We start from the raw sequence: 20562 nt of genomic DNA on the forward strand, positions 1-20562 counted from the left end.
TGTCACCCCCTTCTCATCCTGCCTTCAGTATTTCCCAGAATCAGGGTCTTTTCCAATGAGGCAGTTTGTAACATCAGGCAGTCAAGGTATTGGAGTTTCAGCTTCAGCTGAACTGAGGCCCCCCAAGCTCCTCTGTCCATGGGATTCTCCAGGCAAGAATACTGGAGTGGGTTGCCATGTCCTCCTCCAGGGGATCTTCCCCACCTAGGGACTGAACCCACATCTCTTACATCACCTGCATTGGCAGGCAGGTTCTTTACCATTAGCACCACCTGGGAACATTCTGTAAGCACTAATTAAGTAATAGGGAAAAGCAGCACCTTCATTGCTCATTCTTCTTAGAGAAGATGTTATAATCAATGTTCAATATCAGGTTACTTTAAAGAGCCTGAGAGCCTATCTCATCAGGATGAGGAAACAATAATACTGCTAATAAAGCTGACATTGTTGTGCTTGTGCTTTGGGATTTTTTTTCACTATTATCTTTTCTGCCCTTGATCTCACCAATCCAACTTTTCATTGCTTACAAGTGTACTTTCTGACAATTTTTATTTAGGCTCAACAACCTAATTTTTAGGTTGCGTCATGTTTAGGTTGAGTTTATGTGTAACCCATGGCGTCTAGAATCAAGACTTCTCAGGGATGGGAAGGATCTCTCAGGGCATGTCCTTATATGTCAGTCCAAAGAGGATTGTTCTCAGGCTGTGCAACAGAGGGAAACGAGTAGACTCTGGCCTTGGGACCCTGGAAGGGTCCCGACAAGTGCGAGGTTTTTTTTTTAAAAATTATTTATTTAGTTTTGGTTGCACTGGACATTTGTTGCTTTTTCTAGTTGTGGTGAGTGGGGGCTACTCATTGCAGTGGCTTCTCTGGAGGAGAACAGGCTGTAGGTGGACAGGCTTCAGTGTGTTGTGGCAGAGGGGCTCATGAGTCCTAGAGTATGCAGGCCCCAGTAGTGGTGGCACATGGGCTTTAGCTGCCCGAGGCATGTGGAGTCTTCCCAGGTCAGGGATTGAAGTGATGTCCTCTGCATTGGCAGGCGGATTATTATCCACTGCACCACCAGCAAAGTCCGGTTCTGAGATTTTATTTCATCTGCAGATCCGCAGCTGTGCGTTATTCAGTAATTCATTCATTTACTCATACATTCAGTCAATAAATCTTTGCTCCCAGTTTCCCTTCACTTCAGGAAGAAGAAAGACAAGAATCTGCTCTCAAGGCTCATATCCTCTGATGTGGAAAAGCCACACCAGGTAATAAACAAGACAATTAAAGATGAAGGGACAACGTGGATGCAGTGCAAGAGCCCTGGCTGGAGCCTATATTAGGAACTGTCTCTCATGGAAAGTGACATTTGAGTGAAGAATTTAAAAATAGGAAACCCAAAGGAGTGCCTGGGGAAGCACTCTCCCCCAAGAGCAAGTGAAAAGACCCTAAGGAATGAGTGTGCTCAACTGTTGGGAAAACTTCAGGAAGGCCAGTTTGGGCTGAAAAGCAGTGAGCAGGGGGTGGAACACAGCCTCCAGGTAAAGGTGGAGAGAGAGGGCCAGCTCCCACAGGGCCTTAAAAGCCATGGAAAGGAATTAGGGTTTCATCCTAAATACCATGAGAACTCACCACGTGATTTTAAGGAGAGTTAATGGTACATGATTTATGTTTTTTAAAAGACCATACTGATAACGTGAACTCAGCGCTGAAGACAGACCTGAATTACAGTTTACAAAAGATGTGGCTACTCTCAGATTCTTGGATGATGCTCTATTTTAGCACGGTGCAGTAATTTCTAAGGGCTCTGGGGTGAACTGTGACTGTTTTATGAGCTGCTATCAGGGCACTGAGAATAAAACCACACTGTAGATTAAAACCAACACTAGACCTGAGGAAACACGCATCCTGCCCATACTCAGAAAGTCTACCCATCCTCTCTTCTCACTGAGCTCATTCCTTGTTATTTCTAACTATAGAATATCACCTGACATTGGATAGTTTATATAAATCATCTAAAGCAACCCTTAGTTATAGCTTCTCTAGAATAACTGTCAGCTGTATCACTTTATGAAATGGGATGACATTTCTTCTGCCCGGTCCTGGCTACAGCATCAGTCTGTCAACAGTGACTAAAAGAGAAACCTTCTGAAAGACAAAAACTGCCTTCCAGAGAAGGGCATTTTGCAAATGCAACGTGTTGATTTTCTCTTGCAGGCTGGGTGAGAGTCTACTCAATGAAGACAGGCTGTGGAGGAGGGGCCTGCCCAGGAGGAGAGCCCAGATCCAATGGGAAGAGAGGGGTGGAGCCTGGGAACAGCAATGACGTGCAAGAGTCTGGCGGGGCGGAGCTGGGATTGCTGGGGAAAGTGCCCAAGAGACTGATGTGCAAAGTGGGCATCACTGGCCAGGAATAGAGTTTTGTGAAGGAAGATTCCAAACCAGTATCAAGGAGGACATCTGTTAGCAGAGAAAATATCAAAGGATAGAAATGTAATATGTGTACCTCTGCCTCAGTCATCTGAAAAAAAAGAAGTATGAGGTTCTCGTCTGTTGATGGGGTTTTTACTTAAAAAAATCAGTGTACTCAAAAACAACCAGTCAGCTAGTTTGCTTCCTCTCCTGAAGTTACTTCTATCTATTCCTGGTATTAAAATGAGGACTGGCTTTTAAGAAAGGCTGAAATTCTCCCTCCTTCCCCACTCCACCTGGCCTTACACACACACACACCTCACATACCAAGTAAGTAAGTAAGTGTTAGTCACTCAGTTGTGTCCGACTCTTTGAGACCCCATGGACTATAACCTTCCAGGATCTTCTGTCCATGGAATTCTCCAGGCAAGATACTGGAGTGAGTTCCCATTCCTTTCTCCAGGGATCTTCCTGACCTAAGGATCAAACCCAGGTCTCCTGCATTGCAGGCAGATTCTTTACATCTAAGCCACCAGGGAAGCCCCATTTGTTACACACACACCCCACATACCAAGCAACCGTGAAAATTCACACCTAACTCCAAAGTCTCCTGAATTTATGTGATGTGTGATGTGCTCAATCGCTCAGTTGTGTCCTACTCTTTGCAACCCCATGGACTGCAGCCCGCCAGGCTCCTTTCTATGGGATTTTTCAGGCGAGAATAGTGGAGTGGGTTGCCATTTCCTTCTCCAGTGGATCTTCCCAACACAGGGATTGAACACGTGTCTCCTGCATCTCCAAGCATTAGCAGGCAGATTCTTTACTCCTGAATCACCTGGGAAGACCCCTAAATTTACAAGTTCCAATTAATTCTTATGTTCAAGAGCAACACTGAGCCAGCCATGGCCAAGGTTGTGAATGAATGAAATGTGATGAGTTTAAATATTGTAGATTACCAATTTGAACTCCTGCAATTTAAAACACTTTCTTCAACTCTTCGATTAATCTTTCTCTATGGGATAAATTAATCATTTGAACAATTTCAGGCCTAAAAATCAACATGTTACCAGCTAAACTAAATTTAGATAGAAAATGTGTTATCTGATTGGAAGTGGAATGAAACCAGCCTCTGAATTCAAAACACTTTATTTTTATTTTCTGGGCTATGCTGCCATGTTGGCAAGGGAGCTCTTAGATCCATTCTGGATACTGTCAGATGGAATAGGCGGTATGCAGGGAGGGGTCTACAGTATGAGGAAAGAGAGATGCCCTAAAGAGACTCATATGGAAAAGGAGGGCAAATATTTTCAGTATGAGTATGTGTATGGTCGTTTGGGGCTTTTTTAAGGAAGTAAAAAGTGATCCTAATTACAACTAAAACAGAGCCCAGCTCAATAAAGGATTATTGAACAAATAAACGAAGTCTGTTTCCTCTGAATCTCTTTGGTTAGTCAAATTTGGATGCCAAGTTTAAATTCTCAGGTCCCTCCTGGCTGGTGTTGAGAAGCTGCCTGTGTTAATTCCTCCTCTGCGCAGTTCACCAAAAGAAGTCTAGAAATCTTTGTCACCCAAACATGTTTCCTCTAAAAATCAAATGACCACCTGGCAGCCTGTCTCCAGAGTTTTCCTGTGCCCATTAGTCAGGATTTCCAGCGGACTGCTAAATCTGAACCTTCATCTGCTTCCACGCAGCCAAGCCAAGCAAGTTTCCATGAAACTACCAGAGCAAGAAACTCTTTATGCCACTTGATGACTAGAAAATAAAATCACAGAGGCAATAAAAAGGAGGACTATAAACCAACAGATGAAAACAGAAACCTCATGCATAAGGAGACGAATGAAATGAGGCCTGGGGCTCCATCACATAGTCCGGTCACATTCCTTATTGGTACAAGGCTGGCTGCACACAGATCTGACTCTTGGAATTACTTAGAGGGAAGGCTGGAGAGGGGGGCACACAAACACAGTCTTGGCTCTCAATATTCACACAAAGCCTGTGTTTTAAAATACCTTTCATTCATGGTGCCAGATCCACAGGCTGGACGTAGCGTCCTTTTCTGTTTCACAGCAGAATGCTTTTTGCTTCCCCATCAATCAGCAAAGACTCCTGTTACCTTTCACAGGAGTGAGCCCATTTGGGAGCTGTGTACTCCCAAGGTGTCTCAGACATGATAAAGGGCCCACAGTGTCATCCCTGGAGTAGGAAGCAGTGCACAGCTTTGAAGCCCTGAATTCCTCCTGGGAAATGGGCTCATTATTACCCTTTTCAGCCTGAAGCTTTTCTGAAATCAATCCTTCCTGCGCTAAATAACTAAAATGCAAGCAGGAGTCTGGTTCCAGTTTCCTCATAAATAAACTGAAAATAATGAAATGTTGGAAACTGGCACTGATTGCCAAATTTTATGGCTGTCCCCTAATTACACTGGTACAACACAAATTTGTGTGTGTGTCCAAAATAATTATTTGATAACCATGACCAGAGTTCCTAGAATAATTAAGAACTTTAATCATGTATTGAAATACAGAAAAAGAGCTGATAAATGTTTGCCCTCCTACCTAACTAGGTAAACAAAAGAATGCTGAGTTTGTATATTTTCTGCCTAAGTGATTATTTATCCTGAGCAGAAACTGGCCTGACTAAAACAATTATGGAGCGTTGAAAGCCTGACCAGCCTATAAAACGGTGCATTATCTTATTCCTCAAAATGGGCTGCAACCACCCTTTGGGGTCTGGGACAGGCAGGGAATCTGGCCACAAGAAGAATGGGTAAACATTTAGATGCTTCAATTTTGCTGTATTTATGGGTGTGGGGAGCACATCATGTTTATATAAAAAATAAACATGGTGATATTGTGGAACAGAATGCAAAAGTCACACAAATTTCTCAATATTACAGACATTTTGAGCTGGCAGCTACATTCATAGGGGTCCTCACAGGTCCTGTTCATTGTAGAGGTTCTTTGTGGAATCATTTAAAGTACTCCCACAATATCAGGAAGCAATGACTTGTCAAATAAAAAGGCAAATGTTTCTGATGTACAAGTTCCTACTCTAGATCAGATTGGATAGATTATATATATATGTACTGCTTAGTCGTCTCAGTTGTGTCCAACTGTGAGACCCTGTGGACTGTAGCCCGCCAGGCTTCTCTGTCCATGGGATTCTCCAGGCAAGAACACTGGAGAGGGTTGCCATGTCCTTCTCCAGGGGATCTTCTCAACCCAGGGATCAAACCCAGGTTTCCCGCATTGCAGGCAGATTCTTTACCACTGAACCACCGGGGAAGCCCACACACACACACACACACACACCCCCCCCCACACACACAGATACTGGAGAAGGAAATGGCAACCCACTTCAGTCAGACACGACTGAAGTGACTTACTGCACACACATATATGAGTAAAAGGAATCTTAAAGGAAAAACATCTATTTCTGCTTTATTGACTATACCAAAGCCTTTGACTGTGTGGATCACCACAAACTGTGGAAAATTCTGAAAGAGATGGGAATACCAGGCCACCTGACCTGCCTCTTGAGAAACCTGTATGCAGGTCAGGAAGCAACAGTTAGAACTGGACATGGAATAACAGAGTGTTTCCAGATAGGAAAAGGAGTACGTCAAGGCTGTATATTGTCACCCTGCTTATTTAACTTCTATGCAGAGTACATCATGAGAAATGCTGGCCTGGAGGAAGCACAAGCTGGAATCAGGATTGCTGGGAGAAGTATCAATAACCTCAGATATGCAGATGACACCACCCTTGTGGCAGAAAGTGAAGAAGAATTAAAGAGCCTCTTGATGAAAGTGAAAGCTGCTGCTGCTGCTAAGTCGCTTTAGTCGTGTCCGACTCTGTGTGACCCCATAGTCGACCAGGCTCTCCCGTCCCTGGGATTCTCCAGGCAAGAACACTGGAGTGGGTTGCCATTTCCTTCTCCAATGCATGAAAGTGAAAAGTGAAAGTGAAGTCGCTCAGTCGTGTCCGACTCTTAGTGACCTCATGGACTTTGCCATTGCCTTCTCCAGAAAGTGAAAGAGGAGAGTGAAAAAGTTGGCTTAAAGCTCAACATTCAGAAAACTAAGATCATGGCATCCAGTCCTATCACTTCATGGCAAACAGACGGGGAAACAGTGGAAACAGTGGCTGACTTTATATTTTTGGGCTCCTAAATCACTGCAGATGGTGATTGCAGCCATGAAATTAAAAGATGCTTACTCCTTGAAAGGAAAGTTATGACCAACCTAGATAGCATATTAAAAAGCAGAGACATTACTTTGCCAACAAAGGTCCATCTAGTCAAAGCTATGGTTTTTCCAGTGGTCATGTATGAATGTGAGAGTTGGACTATAAAGAAAGCTGAGCGCCGAAGAACTGATGCTTTTGAACTGTGGTGTTGGAAAAGACTCTTGAGAGTCCCTTGGACTCCAAGGATATCCAACCAGTCCATCCTAAAGGAGATCAGTCCTGGATGTTCATTGGAAGGAATCATGTTGAAGCTGAAACTACAATACTTTGGCCACCCGCTGCAAAGAGCTGACTCATTTGAAAAGACCCTGATGCTGGGAAAGATTGAGGGCAGGAGGAGAAGGGGACGACAGAGGATGAGATGGCTGGATGGCATCACCGACTCAATGGACATGGGTTTGGGTGGACTCCAGGAGTTGGTGATGGACAGGGAGGCCTGGCATGCTGCGGTTCATGGGGTCGCAAAGAGTCGGACATGACTGAGGGACTGAACTGAACTGAACTGAAAGCATCTTTTAGATAACTGGTTCTCAACTGGAGGCAAGTTTGCCCCATCCCACTCAGGGATATCTTACCTTTGTCAACACTGGAGGAATTTCTGGTTGTCACCATTTGGTGGTGGTGCGGGTAGCACTACTGACATCTACCCCCCACTGGAAAGAATTTCTCAGCCTAAAATGTCAATAGGGTTGAGGATGAGAACCCTGCTGCTGCTGATGTATATACATACACACAGATAGGAAGGCATGCATCTATCTGGACCACAGCAGGAGACAAAATCAGCCTCTGAGAACTGGGGTTCAGCTGGTTTAGAATCTGAACCATGAATACAGCTGTAGCGCAGTCTCTGCAGACTCACTTTGGGGGGACAGTGGAAGGGGCTGCTGTACCTGTGGTCAGAGATATGCCAGCCCCTCCAGAAAGCTGCAGTAATCCTCTCAATGGAGTGCCTCTCCCAACTTGCTCGGGCTGTAGATCTGAGGCCTTTATTATCTCATCTCCTGCATTCTACATAGGTTCCCAGAATGACCTGTGAGCTCCTGCAGGACAGCATCCATGGATTTTCAAATAGCTCTTCTTGGTGCACACTATCACAGCACCTAGCCTTGCTCATAATACGGTTGCTGAACTGAAGTCAATGCTATATTTTCCCCCCAGTATTAGAAATTCTACATGCCTGCATTTGAAAAAAAGAAAAAAAAAACATATTAAACAGGAAGGAAAGAAAGACACTTCCCTTCTACTATTTCCATCTGGGAAGATCATTTAGCAAAGTCTGTCTTCAAAGAGCTGTGCATACTTCTTTTTTGATGCTAATCATGTTTGACTGCCTCCCCCACCTACCTTAGCCTTTTTAGTAGTTTCCAGCAGTAATGCAGTTCACTCTTGCATTTCATAAAAGGGTCATAGTCTTGGTTAATGTTTTATAGACACAAATGCCCATAATCAAAGCCCAGAGCAAAGTTTGCCTGTCTTTCTCTGTACAACTCTTTAAAAACTCAAGCTCTATCTTTCATTTATTGGCTAATGAATTTCCCTGTAAGGGATAGTTTGACTCTGCTCAGCTTTAATTATAACAACAAAAAAATTCATTTAGGCTTTCTGCCTGCTCTCCATGTTCAAAACTATTCTATAGAAAGATTGAGAAGGAACAAAGCATTTTTGGAATAAAAGCAATTTTCCAGAATAAAATGTTCTGGGCAGGCTCAGTATCTTCCTGTTCTTCACATTCCTAAAACATAAGAAATGTAAGACCTCATCTCAAACAATCCAAGTATCTTCAACTTCACTTACAATGTAAATCAAAGCGTTATTCTTCACCCTACAAACTACTTACTGAAAGACTCAACCTAAGATTATTTTCATTCAAAACACCTACTCTCAAACCATTTACATTTAGATGGTATTTACACAGCTTTTCAGGAACCAGGAGAACTTTTTAAGCGTTAAGGAGGAATGGTGAATGAGCCCAACCTCTTAATTTTGCAGTGAGGTAATTGAGGTTCAGAAGTCAATTTGAACTCTCCGAACTATGTAATAACAATGGCTAGGACTTATCAAGGGCCCACAGCCTGTCATATCTTCAGCACTTCTACCATGTCTGAGCCACCACGATACCTTGCTGGGATTGGTGCAGAAGCCTCCTAAGTCCTGCTTATACTCTACTTAGGTCAACAAAAAAGTCCTCACTGAGGTTCCTTAAAAAGCTAAAAGTAGAGTTACCATATGATCCAGCAATCCCACTCCTGGACAAGTACCTGGAAAAGACGGAAAACTATATTCCAAAAAGATACGTGTACCCCAATGTTCATAGCCGCACTATTTACAATGGCCAAGACACGGAAGCAACCTAAATATCCATTGACAAATGAATGAATAAAGAAGATGCATTATGTATATACAATGGAATATTGCTCAGTCACTCAGTCATGTCTGACTCTTTTTGACCCCATGAACGGTAGCCCGCCAGGCTCCTCTGTCCCATGGAACTGCCCAGGTAAGAATATTGGAGGGGGTTGCTTTCCTCCTCCAGGGGATTGTCCCGACCCAGGGATTGAACTTGTGTCTCCTGCATCTCCTACAATGGCAGGTGAATTCTTTACCACTGAACCACCTGGGAAGCCCACAATGGAATATTACTCGGCCACAAAAAGAATGAAATAATGCCATTTGGAGCAAAATGGATGGACCTAGAGATTATCATAGTAAGTGAAGTAAGTCAGACAGAGACAAATATCATGTGATATCACTTATCACTTATATGTGGAATCTAACAAAAGATACAAACGAACATTTGTATTTACAAAACAGAAACAGACATAGAAAATGAACTTATGGGTACCAAAGGAGGAAGGGGTAGAGAAGGATAAACTAGTAGTTTGACTTAACAGATACACAGTACTATATATAAAATAGATAAACATCAAGGCCCTACTTATAGCACAGGGAACTATATTCAATAATGTGTAATAACCTAAAAGAGAAAAGAATCTGAAAAAGAATAGATAGCTGAACCACTTTGCCATACACTTGAAACTAACACAATGTAATATAATCAATTATATTTCCATTCTTAAAATGATTTTAAAATAATAATAAAATAGAACTACAAAAAGAATCCCGACAAATTCCCCAGTGCCTGATACACTGCAGGCCTTCAGGATGTTTGTGGATTTGTAAAGTGTTTACTATATGCCAGGTACTAATCTAATGAAGGTATGGGAACCAATTACCTAATCTTCCCAATAACACAAGATGAATGCTATCATCATCACTGCTGTCATCTTGGATTCACAGATGAAGAAATTGGGGCACAGAGAAGTTTAGTAACTTGTCCAAGATCACCCAGCTAGTTAATCATAGAGCCAGGATTTGAACCTAGGGCACAGGCTCTTTAACTACCACAATGTACTGTGTCCCTCTTAGCTTAGCTAATGACAAAAAAAAACGTCAGTGAGTCTTCCGTTTACCAAACTCTCAGAAGTTGAAATGTATTGAAGTGCGCTTTAAAAACATTAATTGTTTCCTACGACTGTCTAACATTTTAAAATCATCAATAAGGTGTGATTTTGAGCTAAGACTGGTAAATAAGAGCAAAAGTGTGAGTCACAACTGTGTTGCACTTCAGTCTCGAGTTCAGAACACAAAGGGTATGACTGCGGTTTACAGTCGTGTGCAGGTAATTCTCCCTACTCAACTGAGATTACCATGATTAGCTCTGGTCCATAAAGGGAAAGCTAAGACACAAAAGCCTCAGTGATGTTCCAGGCTACACAGTCAGCAACCATGGCAGGACAAGAGTCTCTCAGGGCCCCTCTGAAGTCACACTTGTTCTCTGATTATTAAGTATAAAACACCAGGGTGATTCACACAATGGAATGTTTAAGCCAAGATGTCACCGAATACAGGGTATGTTGATACAGCTTTATCTGAGAAGTTACATAATCTTCCTAATGTGGAAACACCATAAAGGAATTTGTGACTTGGACTGAAGACTGGTGCACTCCCTGGGAATCACTCCTCAAGGGGTATCAGGAGATGTTCAGTGAGAAACCCACTCCCCTAGATTGAGCAGGTGACTTGTAAAAAACAAACAAACAAAACAGCCCAATGAAGGCTTTCTGAGGGCAGGCAGTGTCCAGTTCAATTTGATGAGACTTAACCAGACCCCTGGCTTGAAAACAGTCTCTGGGGACCCCATCTTTTCGCAGGGCCGGGAGGTCTAGTCTATATTCAGTCTCCTGTTATATAAAAGTCCCTACTCCGAGTCCTCTCTGCCTCTAGCTTTTAGGTCAAAATATTTACTTATGCAAGCCCAGAGGCCTTTCATTATCTTTGTACCCTGGAAGGCTCGAAACGAATCTCTTCTAGCACTTCGTTGAAATTCTTTGAAAGAAATCTCGAGCTCTGGAATCCACCTCCACCTCCAATCTTCCCTGGATCTCGGCCTCCACTGTCCCACCTGCCCCCAGGCGCAGCCAGAGAAGGAAGGGGGTGACCGGAGGGGAGGGGCGGGGATGTCACAAGCACCTGTCACCTGGCAGGCCCCGGCCTCACTTCCTCACCCCCGGCCCCACCCACCCTGCCGCAGAAGAGGACCGACCAGGCGCCCGCCCCCTCGCACGCCCCGACACTGGCAGGCCAGTCCCTCCCGCCCCAGCCTCCAGCCGCCGTCCAATGGCCGAGGGGCAGGGCAAGCTGAGCAAGCCGTGGCAGCCCAGCCGGGTCTCCGCCCTGTTCCCGGTTCCCAAGCCGGGCCCCGGCGGCCTTTAAATGCCGCCCTAGGCCGACACGGCGCGGCCCTCGCCACCTTTTTCCTCGGGCGGCGGCAGCGGCAGCGGCACCCCGAGGAAGAAATCAGCTTAGACTCTGCAGCTCCGTCCCGGCCGCGGCGGCCACCTCCGACCTCGGGGCCCGCGCCGCCTCCCCCGCCTCCCCCGCCTCCCCCTCCCCCGGGCCCCGCCGGCCAGGTCGGCGCCGGGCCCCCGGGCGTGCGCGCGCGCGTCCCCGCGCGTGTGTGCGCGCCCCAGCCAGCCTCGGACCCGCGCCCCCGCCCGGCGCAGGACCGCCCCGGGATCCCCGCCCGCGCGCCGCGTCCCACGTCCCCCGCCGCCCGGCCGCCAGCCGCGCACCCCGCCGCGCTGCGCGAGAAGATGGCGGGGTCGGTGGCCGACAGCGATGCAGTGGTGGTGAGTGCGGGCGAGGCGCCCCCTTCCCGCGGCCCGCACGGCCCTGCCGCTGGCTCCCGCCTGGCGGAGGCCCAGCCCCGCGCCCCCGGCGGGAGAAGGCGCCCCAGTACCTGGTTGGAGGGAGCCGGCTGTGCCTGACCGGAGTAAGGGGAGGGCTGGAGGGGTGCCCCGCGGCAGGACCACTGGCTGAGTGGCGGTGTTGGGGGCGGCCTGCGGGTGGGGGTGAGCTACAGCCCACTCCGCGCCGTGCAGCCACCAGCCAGGTGTGTGTGCGCGGGTGTGAGTGTGTCCGGCGCGCGCGCCCCGTGTCCTCCGCTCCCCCTCCCCCCCACGACATCCCGGGGATTCCCCCTTGGAAATGGGTCCTAGCCAGGGGCTAGCGGGAGAAGTTGAGCGCGGCTGCTGCACTCCAGCCACGTCCTGGAGGACAGGCCTGGGCGACAGGTTCTAGGGGCGTTTGCAATTGGAGAGGAGCCTGCCCTCCTCCGGAGCGGGGCTCTGGTTCCCCAGTGGGCCTCGACCTTCATTTTGATCTAGATCTGAAAGGTCTGGGGAGCATCAGACGCCTAGCTACCTGATGGAAAGGACGGGTTTGGCTCCGGGGTTTTCTGCGGGTATTCGGTGGACTGAGCCTATGTTGTGGGGAGGGCTGCTGGATTCCTCCAAATTTGTATAGGTTTTTCCCCGCTCCCGCTAACACCCACCTCCGAAAGCCTTTGGAAAGCCAATCTGTGTGCTTCTATTTTTAGAAACTAGATGATGGGCATTTAAACAACTCCTTGGGCTCTCCAGTTCAAGCCGACGTGTACTTCCCACGATTGGTAAATGATTTTGTTCCCTCTTCGGTGTCTGCCTGTACCCTCTTGTTTCTAATTGCATTTTCAAATGGGTCAAGTCCTAAGGAACTGAGGGCTTGGCTCCTCCCTAACAGACTGTGAACTTTGTTTCTGCTCTCATTCTCTATAGATTGTGCCGTTTTGTGGGCATATTAAAGGTGGCATGAGACCAGGCAAGAAGGTGTTAGTGATGGGCATTGTAGACCTCAACCCAGAAAGGTAAGGCAGATTCCTTGTCTCCTATGATGCTGTCAAAAATCTTAGCTTTCTCTGCCCACCCAAGCCAAATGAAAAATAGGGAGACAGAGTTTGGAGGAAATAAAAGGGTGGCTTTAATCCTCAGCCAGAGGAGGGGAGACACAGCAGGCTAGAGCCTCAAGAACTGTGCACCCCTTCCATGAGGAATCAGGGGTGGGGGGGGGTGATTATATAGATGAGGGGGTCGGTGATGAGGAACAAAGGTGTGAAGGTCTTCTATTCTTCCTTTTGGATCATTTCAAAAACAGTCAAAGACTGGCCATCAGGTAGCCCAGTAGTTGGGTCTATTGTCTTGCATGAATTGTACTGTGGCCTCCTTTCTGTAATTCGAAAAGACAGGAAAAGAACTGTGAGGGGTCGTCTGCAAAGAGAGTGCTGTAAAGGTGAGCCCCAGACAGAATGTGATCAGCATATCAGGTTAGTCTTGATTACCTACTACAGATCAGGAACAGTTAAGTGAAAAAAAGAGCTCAGAAAAGGGCAAGAGAAAAAACAAAACAACTTTTTCCTCTTTTTTTCCTCTACAACACTTACACCTATCCAGCAGTTACGAGGTGCTGCTCACTCTTGTTGTAGCTTTCTGCTGCTCTTCCAACCCCTGTGGCCAGTGTTACTGGTTGCAAGTGCCAAGAAAATACTATGTTCCCATGAAAAGAATGTGTATGAATCTCAGTGGTCATTTCTGTAGACAGCTATTTATATCAGAGATTATAAATATAGACCCAATCATTTTCTCTTTGACCCTTAGGGAGGCCAGAGGACTTTTTTTTTTTTTAATGTTTTTCAAACATAGTGCTTGGAGTAAGAACTATCAATATAAATGAGAACCAAACTACAAGATATTGTTTCCCTTAGTCCATTTCCCCTGGCTGTTTTTGAGTCCTCGGAAATGGATTAAAACACAGATGTGTGGGTAGTTTGGGATATCTGAAATGTCTACAGTTAGTTATTTTCATCTCTGTCAAGGTTTTCTCCAGGGCCACCTCCTGTGGGTAACAAAATAAACTAGATTGTAATCCTTCTTCTCCATAGTCTATCACACCCCCACCCCTGCCCCGTGGAGAGTGGTGGCCCATTAAAAACTGACAAATCCAGAGAGGAAGAAGGAAATGGGAGCCTGGGTCTTTGTTAAATGTTATTTTGCTCAACCGTGAATAAATGAGATGATTTTCTTTTCAGTTTTGCAATCAGCTTGACCTGTGGTGATTCAGAAGATCCTCCCGCCGACGTGGCGATTGAACTCAAAGCAGTGTTCACAGACCGGCAGCTACTCAGAAATTCTTGTATATCTGGGGAAAGGGGTGAAGAACAGTCAGCGATCCCTTACTTCCCATTCATCCCAGACCAGCCATTCAGGGTGAGTACCTCGAGTGCTTCAGCTCCAGCCATTGGCAGGATGGTGATATTCTCATCTAAGATGTGCCAAGAGTGCTTTAAGCAGCCAGAATTTTTTCATGTCCAGGAAATTTGTCACCTGATGGTGAAAAAAAGAAAAACGATCAAAAGAGCTCTGTTTGCCGATATGAATTAACAGTCAATAGTAGCTCTTGGTTCTGTTTAGCCAATACATGTAAATAAACCCATATTTACATCTCTAGATTGTTAATAAATGCTTCTCTGTGTAGTATTCAATATAGTACTAGGCATTTAATAGATAATTGTCCTAAGATAGCTATTTAATAAATACTAATAAATACCTAGAATTTCTTTATTTTTTCTCAACCATTAAGTAGTACCAGGCCATATCAGTTATACCTTTTTAAAGAATAGAGTGATTATTATTTTATTTTCTCTTGTTCCCTTTGCTGATGAGCACTAGCCATGCCGTTGCTCCCCTGGGCTTCCCTGGTGGCTCTGCCAGAGTAAAGACTCTGCCTGCAAGGCAGAAGACCCAGGTTCCCTAGGTGGGGAAGATCCTCTGGAGGAGGGCATGGCAACCCACTCCAGTATTCTCGCCTGGAGAATTCCATGGACAGAGGAGCCTGGCAGGCTACAGTCCATGGGGTCATAAAGAGTCAGACATGACTGAGTGACTAATGCTGGGTTAAGTAGCCTCAGTCTACTTCATTGTCATAGGCTGTGTGGCTGATAGATTCCTTCCCTTGGGCCGGAATGAGTATAGATTTGCTCCCCACTATCTGTCAGGCAATGAGCACAGCCCAAACTTTGATTCCCATCATATTGCACAAGCCGCACCTTCCTCTATGAAGGACAATGTCAAGTAAAAGATGCAAGTCAGTAATGTGTTAGAAAAGAATTTACTGACATGTCAGACCTGGTGATGAACTGTCTGCATTATACTTTGTTGTGCAGTCGCTTCATTTGTGTCCGATTCTTTGCAACCCTACAGACCGTAGCCCGCCAGGCTCCTCTGTCCATGGATTTTCCAGACAAGAATACTGGAGTGGATTGCCATGCCTTCCTCCAGGGGATCTTCCCCACCCAGGGATCGAATCCATGTCTCTTGCATCTCCTGCATGGGCAGATGAGTTCTGTACTGCTAAGCTACCAGGGAAACCCTACACTTTGTTAACATACATCATAATAATGACAACTTGGTTAAAAACTCCCTGTTTCATGTATACCTAACAAGCCAGAACTACCCTTAGCCTGTTGCTCCTCATCTAGAAATGTACAAGGACCTTATGAATAAGTCATAATTTTTCTTCCCATCTTGCAGTCTTGGGGAGAAAGAAGAATCTATGACATTCACATCAGTGATAGAATAGAGACTAATTGCCTTTCTAGCATAGCCTGGGGAAGGCACCCCTACCCTTCTCTAGAATGATAATGACCCTGAGGCTCCCCTGAACTGTGACAGTTTCTTAATGGTGACTCTTAATGCAGAGCTCATGAGTGAGTAACCAAAGCTTCTGCCCAGTGGAATAATGCTCCCCCACAACAAAACTGAGATGGAATCAGCCCTTCTTGGTGACATAATTTTAGTAATAATATGCATTAAATGTGACTAATATCACATATGGAGTCTCTCCTTATATGATGAATGCAAATGCTTTTAATAAATACATAGTGCAAACCCAGTGATTAAACTCTATGGTGAATTCCTTAAGTGAGAAAAAAGAGGAAGAAAAAGCTTTTACCATATGGAATCAGTATTTTTGTTTGGCTTAACAAAGCCTTGTTAATTACACATCCTTGGTCCAATGGTAATTACTGTGTATCCTTCTCTGCTTAGTGTTTATCTTGTTTGAGTGTCCAGACTGTTATTACATGCTCCTAATGGGTACCTGCTCTGCCTTGTGAGGGGCTTCTCTGAAGTTGGGATAGAATTGTTCAGGGGATGAGGATGGAGGCATTAAGTGCCATATAGATAAATCTGTACCACTTTATATCTCTTTCTGGCATGCAATGAGAAGGGAGAAATAGTAAAGCAATTTTAAATCCTTCAAGGACATTGAATAGTGTAGAGCAATGCCTCCCAAAGTGTGTCCCCTCATTCCAGCAACACCAGCATCATCTTGGAACTTGGTGGAAAAGCACATTCTTAGACCTTACCCTTGACCTACTAAATGGAAAATTTGGGGGGGCGGAGCCCAAGAGTCTGTTCTAAAGCCTTCTGTCTGATTCCAGTGCACTCTATAGAGTTTGAGAACTATTGAAGATGTTGCCTTTCTCTAAAATGAGGTATTTGTTCATTTTTCCTAGCATTGTTCATTGAAATTGTGAACTGAGGGATTTATTTTATTTCTTCCAGGTGGAAATCCTTTGTGAGCACCCACGTTTTAGAGTTTTTGTGGATGGACACCAACTTTTTGATTTTTACCACCGCATTCAAACGTTATCTGCAATCGACACCATAAAGATCAACGGAGACCTCCAGATCACTAAGCTTGGCTGATGTTTAAACCATGTCTGTTTCAAAGAGCTTCAGGTGCCACAACTGCCTGACTGTTGATCTGGAAGAAGTGTACTAGCAAGGTCTAAAGACTTGAAAACAAAAAGGCAGACTTCACTGTCTCTTCTTTCTGTGCAGTTTAAACCCAAAATGACTTCATAAACCACTTCAGCGGTGGTTTGCCCTTAGGAAGCTATCGGAACTAAGACACCGAGCCATTATTCCCAGAACAAAGTAATACATTTATGCTGGATTTTATTCAGACTAAACTGAGATGGATTTGTGACGATTTGTGATTCAGTAGTAAGTTATTCATCTTTTCAAAGCAAGGTGATATTTAGAACAAAAGTGCTAAAGACTTAAAACAACAACAACAAAGACGGTACACAGAAATCAACTCCTTTCTGCACTGAAGTGGAATTGTGTAGCACAACCAACATTTTAGTCAGGGTATTTAACATAGAATGTAGGTTGTTCAAGGTTTTTTTTTTCTTTTTGCACAGCATAATGTTAACTCAGATTTTTTAAGCTTTCTTGTAGTTATTTATTTCTACTCAGTGTATGTGTTAGAGATGATTAATGTCTCCAGAACAGCTTGTTATGAACTTTTGAATGTACAATTAATTATCTTAGGTCTGAGTGGGGAAATTACCTATTACAGTCATGAGAACGGTGAGTTTCTACCTTAAAGAGTTGAGTCTTATCCTCCTACCCCTAAACTTAGGATCTCTTGATATAAATTGCTGTAAGTGCTTTTGGGAAAACTTTGCAACAGTTCAGCAAGACTGCTTTTCAAGTTATTGATGATTATGTAAAATTCTACTTACATTGCTTCTTCTCCATACTGTGAAATTGGCACAGTATTGGCTTCCTTAAGACTAATTAACTACTTTTCACTGGATCTACATATTAGCTCATCAAGTTGTTAAGCTAATTGAAAACACATTAAGAGGTGATTGCATTGATAGTTTTAAAAATGGACTATTATGTACATTTTTAAAGGTATAGTGTGAAAATGATTTGGGAATGCAATGGAAAGCAGAAGCAAATGGCCCCAAATAACTTACTTGGAAATAATTTATATCAACTTAAGCTGTTAGCTCATTGTATCACTTTTATTATGTGGCCCTCACCAATCCCTAAGCAATGCCTTTGGAGCTTCAGAGTAGAAGATGCTTCCTACTGTGTGGGCTCTGCTGAGATAGTACGATAAGACAAGATCCAACCTAGGAAATGATCCAGTTAGTTTATCTGAAAAGTTAACTCCCAGGACTCGAGGTCTTTGAGTCCAGCCAATAGTGTGAATGCTCCAGTGAAGCTCTGGGAGTTTCCCTGTACTTGTGGAACTGATTAGACAGCAGGAAGTCTCCAGAAAAAGCCTGCAGTGATGCACACATCACTACAAGGCCAGGGATGGTTGGAGTCCTGGGTGCTGGATTTCATAAACTGCATTGACCTTGGAGAGAAGGACCCTTGGCATTGCTCTGGTCAGCTAGTTGTGGGGGTAAGGGGGTGCTGGGGTGGGGGTGTATTTATATATAATTTAGGTTTTATTTGTACAGCATACTGCGTCTTGTTATGACACGTCCTTGTCCTGCTTTGCTTTTGAGTTTTTTTACACAACATGCAGAGGCACTGAAGTGGCCACGTCATTTTCACGTGTCAAGAATGTAGACAGTGTTTCAGTACCAAAGTTTAAGAAAAAGCAAACTAAAATCGTGAATTTTTTTTATAGGTGATATATTTGGATCCTCCTCAGCTTTGAAACTGTTTAGCACAGTTCCATTGTGTTATGTAAGAAGATGCTTTATCCAACAAGACTGGCTGAACATTGAAAAGCTTTATGTCCCAGCTGACTTAACCAGCCATATTCATCCAGGAGGGCTGTGCTCTGGCTCCGGGTATTTTGGAGCCCGTGACTAACCTTGTGCAACCATTAGATTTTGTCAGGTGTTTGTAGAGAGACCTAGAGGGCACCCTGAAATATATTGGTAGGGGTTTTGATTCTCCTTATGGTAGAAGACCCCCCACACACGGGAGGTTTTCTTTGAGTGGGCATCCATTCCCACCCACTGCATAATTCAGCAGAAACTAGAGGAGTTGGGGGTGTAACTGTTGGAACTAACAGTGTTCTCTCTACCTATCAGCTAACTGGTTAGCAGCCAAGCCCTTAGGCAGCTTAGTGCAAAGATACACTGTTAACCCTTCATTGTTCTGTGAGGTCAGTGAGAACCTCTTGGTTAAACTTACTGAAATTTATCTGAATGATGTGATGGTTTGATTCAGGTATAATTAAGTTCACGGGAGGCTAGTCCAGCTGTATTAATTATTAGCTGGAAACTGTTCACATCCTCTCATCAGCATGTGAGGTCTAAGGTGGGAATTCAGGATGAAAAGTGCAATTTTAAGCTTCACAGGAAAGCATTTGGGTGTGTAAGGTGTTATTTCTGACCAGAGCCCTAATTCTGCAATATGACCAAAACCAAGGAACATAAATAACAATCAGGCTCTGGGGGAATAATAGGCAGGCTTTAGACAATCTGTTCATTTCTGCATCACAATTGGAGTGAATGTATGTATCTTCTAAAAAGTTAATAGAAGTGACTTCTACTTTCTGGGCTATCCCAGAATTGTCTTAATTTTTTTTAAATTTTGAAACCCCATTTCAAATCATGCCAGTCTTAGTTCAAAACCTCCAAAGAGATCATTCTTAGCATTGTTGATGATTTATTAAAATGGCAACTCCTTTCATTTGTATTAAAAAGAAAATATCTAAAAAGAGGGAGGGAGCCCTTTTGCCTTGAGAGAAACACCCTTGGCATTTTCCAGCTACATTATTAATGTAGAAATAATGTTCCTATGATGACATATTTTCAAAGAAACACTTTCTTATTTACTGCGTGGTGTAAAATGTTGCTAAATGTGTTTTAGCGTTATGATGTCACTGCTGAAAGTATTTGCACTATAATAAAGGAATTTTCTACAAAATGGTTTCCCATTTATAAGATGCTAAGTTTGGTACCAGATGTGATGTACTTGGGCTTCCCGGGTGGCTCAGTGGTAAAGAATCCTCCTGCCAATGCAGGAGACACAGGAGACTCAGATTCAATCCCTGGGTCGGGAAGATCCCCTGGAAAAGGAATTGGCAACCTACTCCAATATTCTTGAAAAATCACATGGGCAGTGGAGCTTGGCAGGCTACAGTCCATGGGGTTGCGAAGAGTCAGACAGGACTAAGCGCATAGGCACGTGAGGTACTTAGCATGGACCATCTGGTAGCGCAACCCTCCCTCACTTGCACACACTCACTCCAAGACCACTTGTTTCTGTGTTCCTCATTAATAAACTGATCAAGGGAAGGAAAGTGTCTGAGGGGGGCGCCTCAGAGACCTAATGAGTTGTGTGTGCAATGGATTATTTTAAAATACAATTTGCATATGGTAAATTCACATTTTTTTCTTGATGTGCAGTTTTGTGAATTTTAGTACATGAATGGATTCACATAACAATCACCTCAAACAGGATACAAAATTGTCCCATCACCCCCCAAACCCCCCTTGTGCTGTCACTTTATGGTTAAATGTGACCTCCACTCCCAGGCCTAATCAGGCAACAACTGACCCATTCCACATGCCTATAGTTTTACCTTTTCTTGAATGTCATATAAAGAGAATCATATAATCCTTTGGGATTGGTTTCTGGCATAATGCATTTGAGGTTCATATTGTGTGTATTAAGTTTTTCCTTTTTATTGCTGAGTAGTATTCCTTTGTGTGGA

At 44.3% G+C, this 20562-nt stretch overlaps 1 protein-coding gene and 1 long non-coding RNA gene across 2 annotated transcripts in view; one reads left to right on the forward strand and one right to left on the reverse strand.

The window, feature by feature from the left end:
• The window catches only part of LOC139039424 (uncharacterized), a 160192-nt gene extending 148079 nt beyond the window's left edge, over positions 1–12113 (reverse strand). Inside the window, exon 1 of the long non-coding RNA XR_011492690.1 lies at positions 11945–12113. This is a non-coding gene — a long non-coding RNA (uncharacterized lncRNA). The remainder of the gene's footprint in view (positions 1–11944) is intronic.
• LGALSL (galectin like) lies at positions 11295–19772 on the forward strand. The gene is made up of 5 exons (XM_020916223.2): positions 11295–11834; positions 12584–12655; positions 12801–12889; positions 14108–14285; positions 16644–19772. Exons 1-5 carry the CDS (start codon positions 11799–11801, stop codon positions 16785–16787), a joined length of 519 nt encoding a protein of 172 aa, XP_020771882.1. The 5' UTR covers positions 11295–11798; the 3' UTR covers positions 16788–19772.
• The last annotated feature ends 790 nt before the right edge of the window (positions 19773–20562 follow it).

This window comes from Odocoileus virginianus, chromosome 2, assembly GCF_023699985.2.
Source record: "Odocoileus virginianus isolate 20LAN1187 ecotype Illinois chromosome 2, Ovbor_1.2, whole genome shotgun sequence".
NCBI classification, from domain to species: Eukaryota; Metazoa; Chordata; class Mammalia; order Artiodactyla; family Cervidae; genus Odocoileus; species Odocoileus virginianus.

Excerpts from the sequence above, each read along its gene's own strand:
- LGALSL (XM_020916223.2), top strand. The coding sequence starts at position 11,799 with ATGGCGGGGTCGGTGGCCGACAGCGATGCAGTGGTG. Across the intron at positions 11,835-12,583 it reads CCGACAGCGATGCAGTGGTG|AAACTAGATGATGGGCATTT; the intron begins GTGAGTGCGGGC and ends TTCTATTTTTAG. Across the intron at positions 12,656-12,800 it reads ACGTGTACTTCCCACGATTG|ATTGTGCCGTTTTGTGGGCA; the intron begins GTAAATGATTTT and ends CATTCTCTATAG.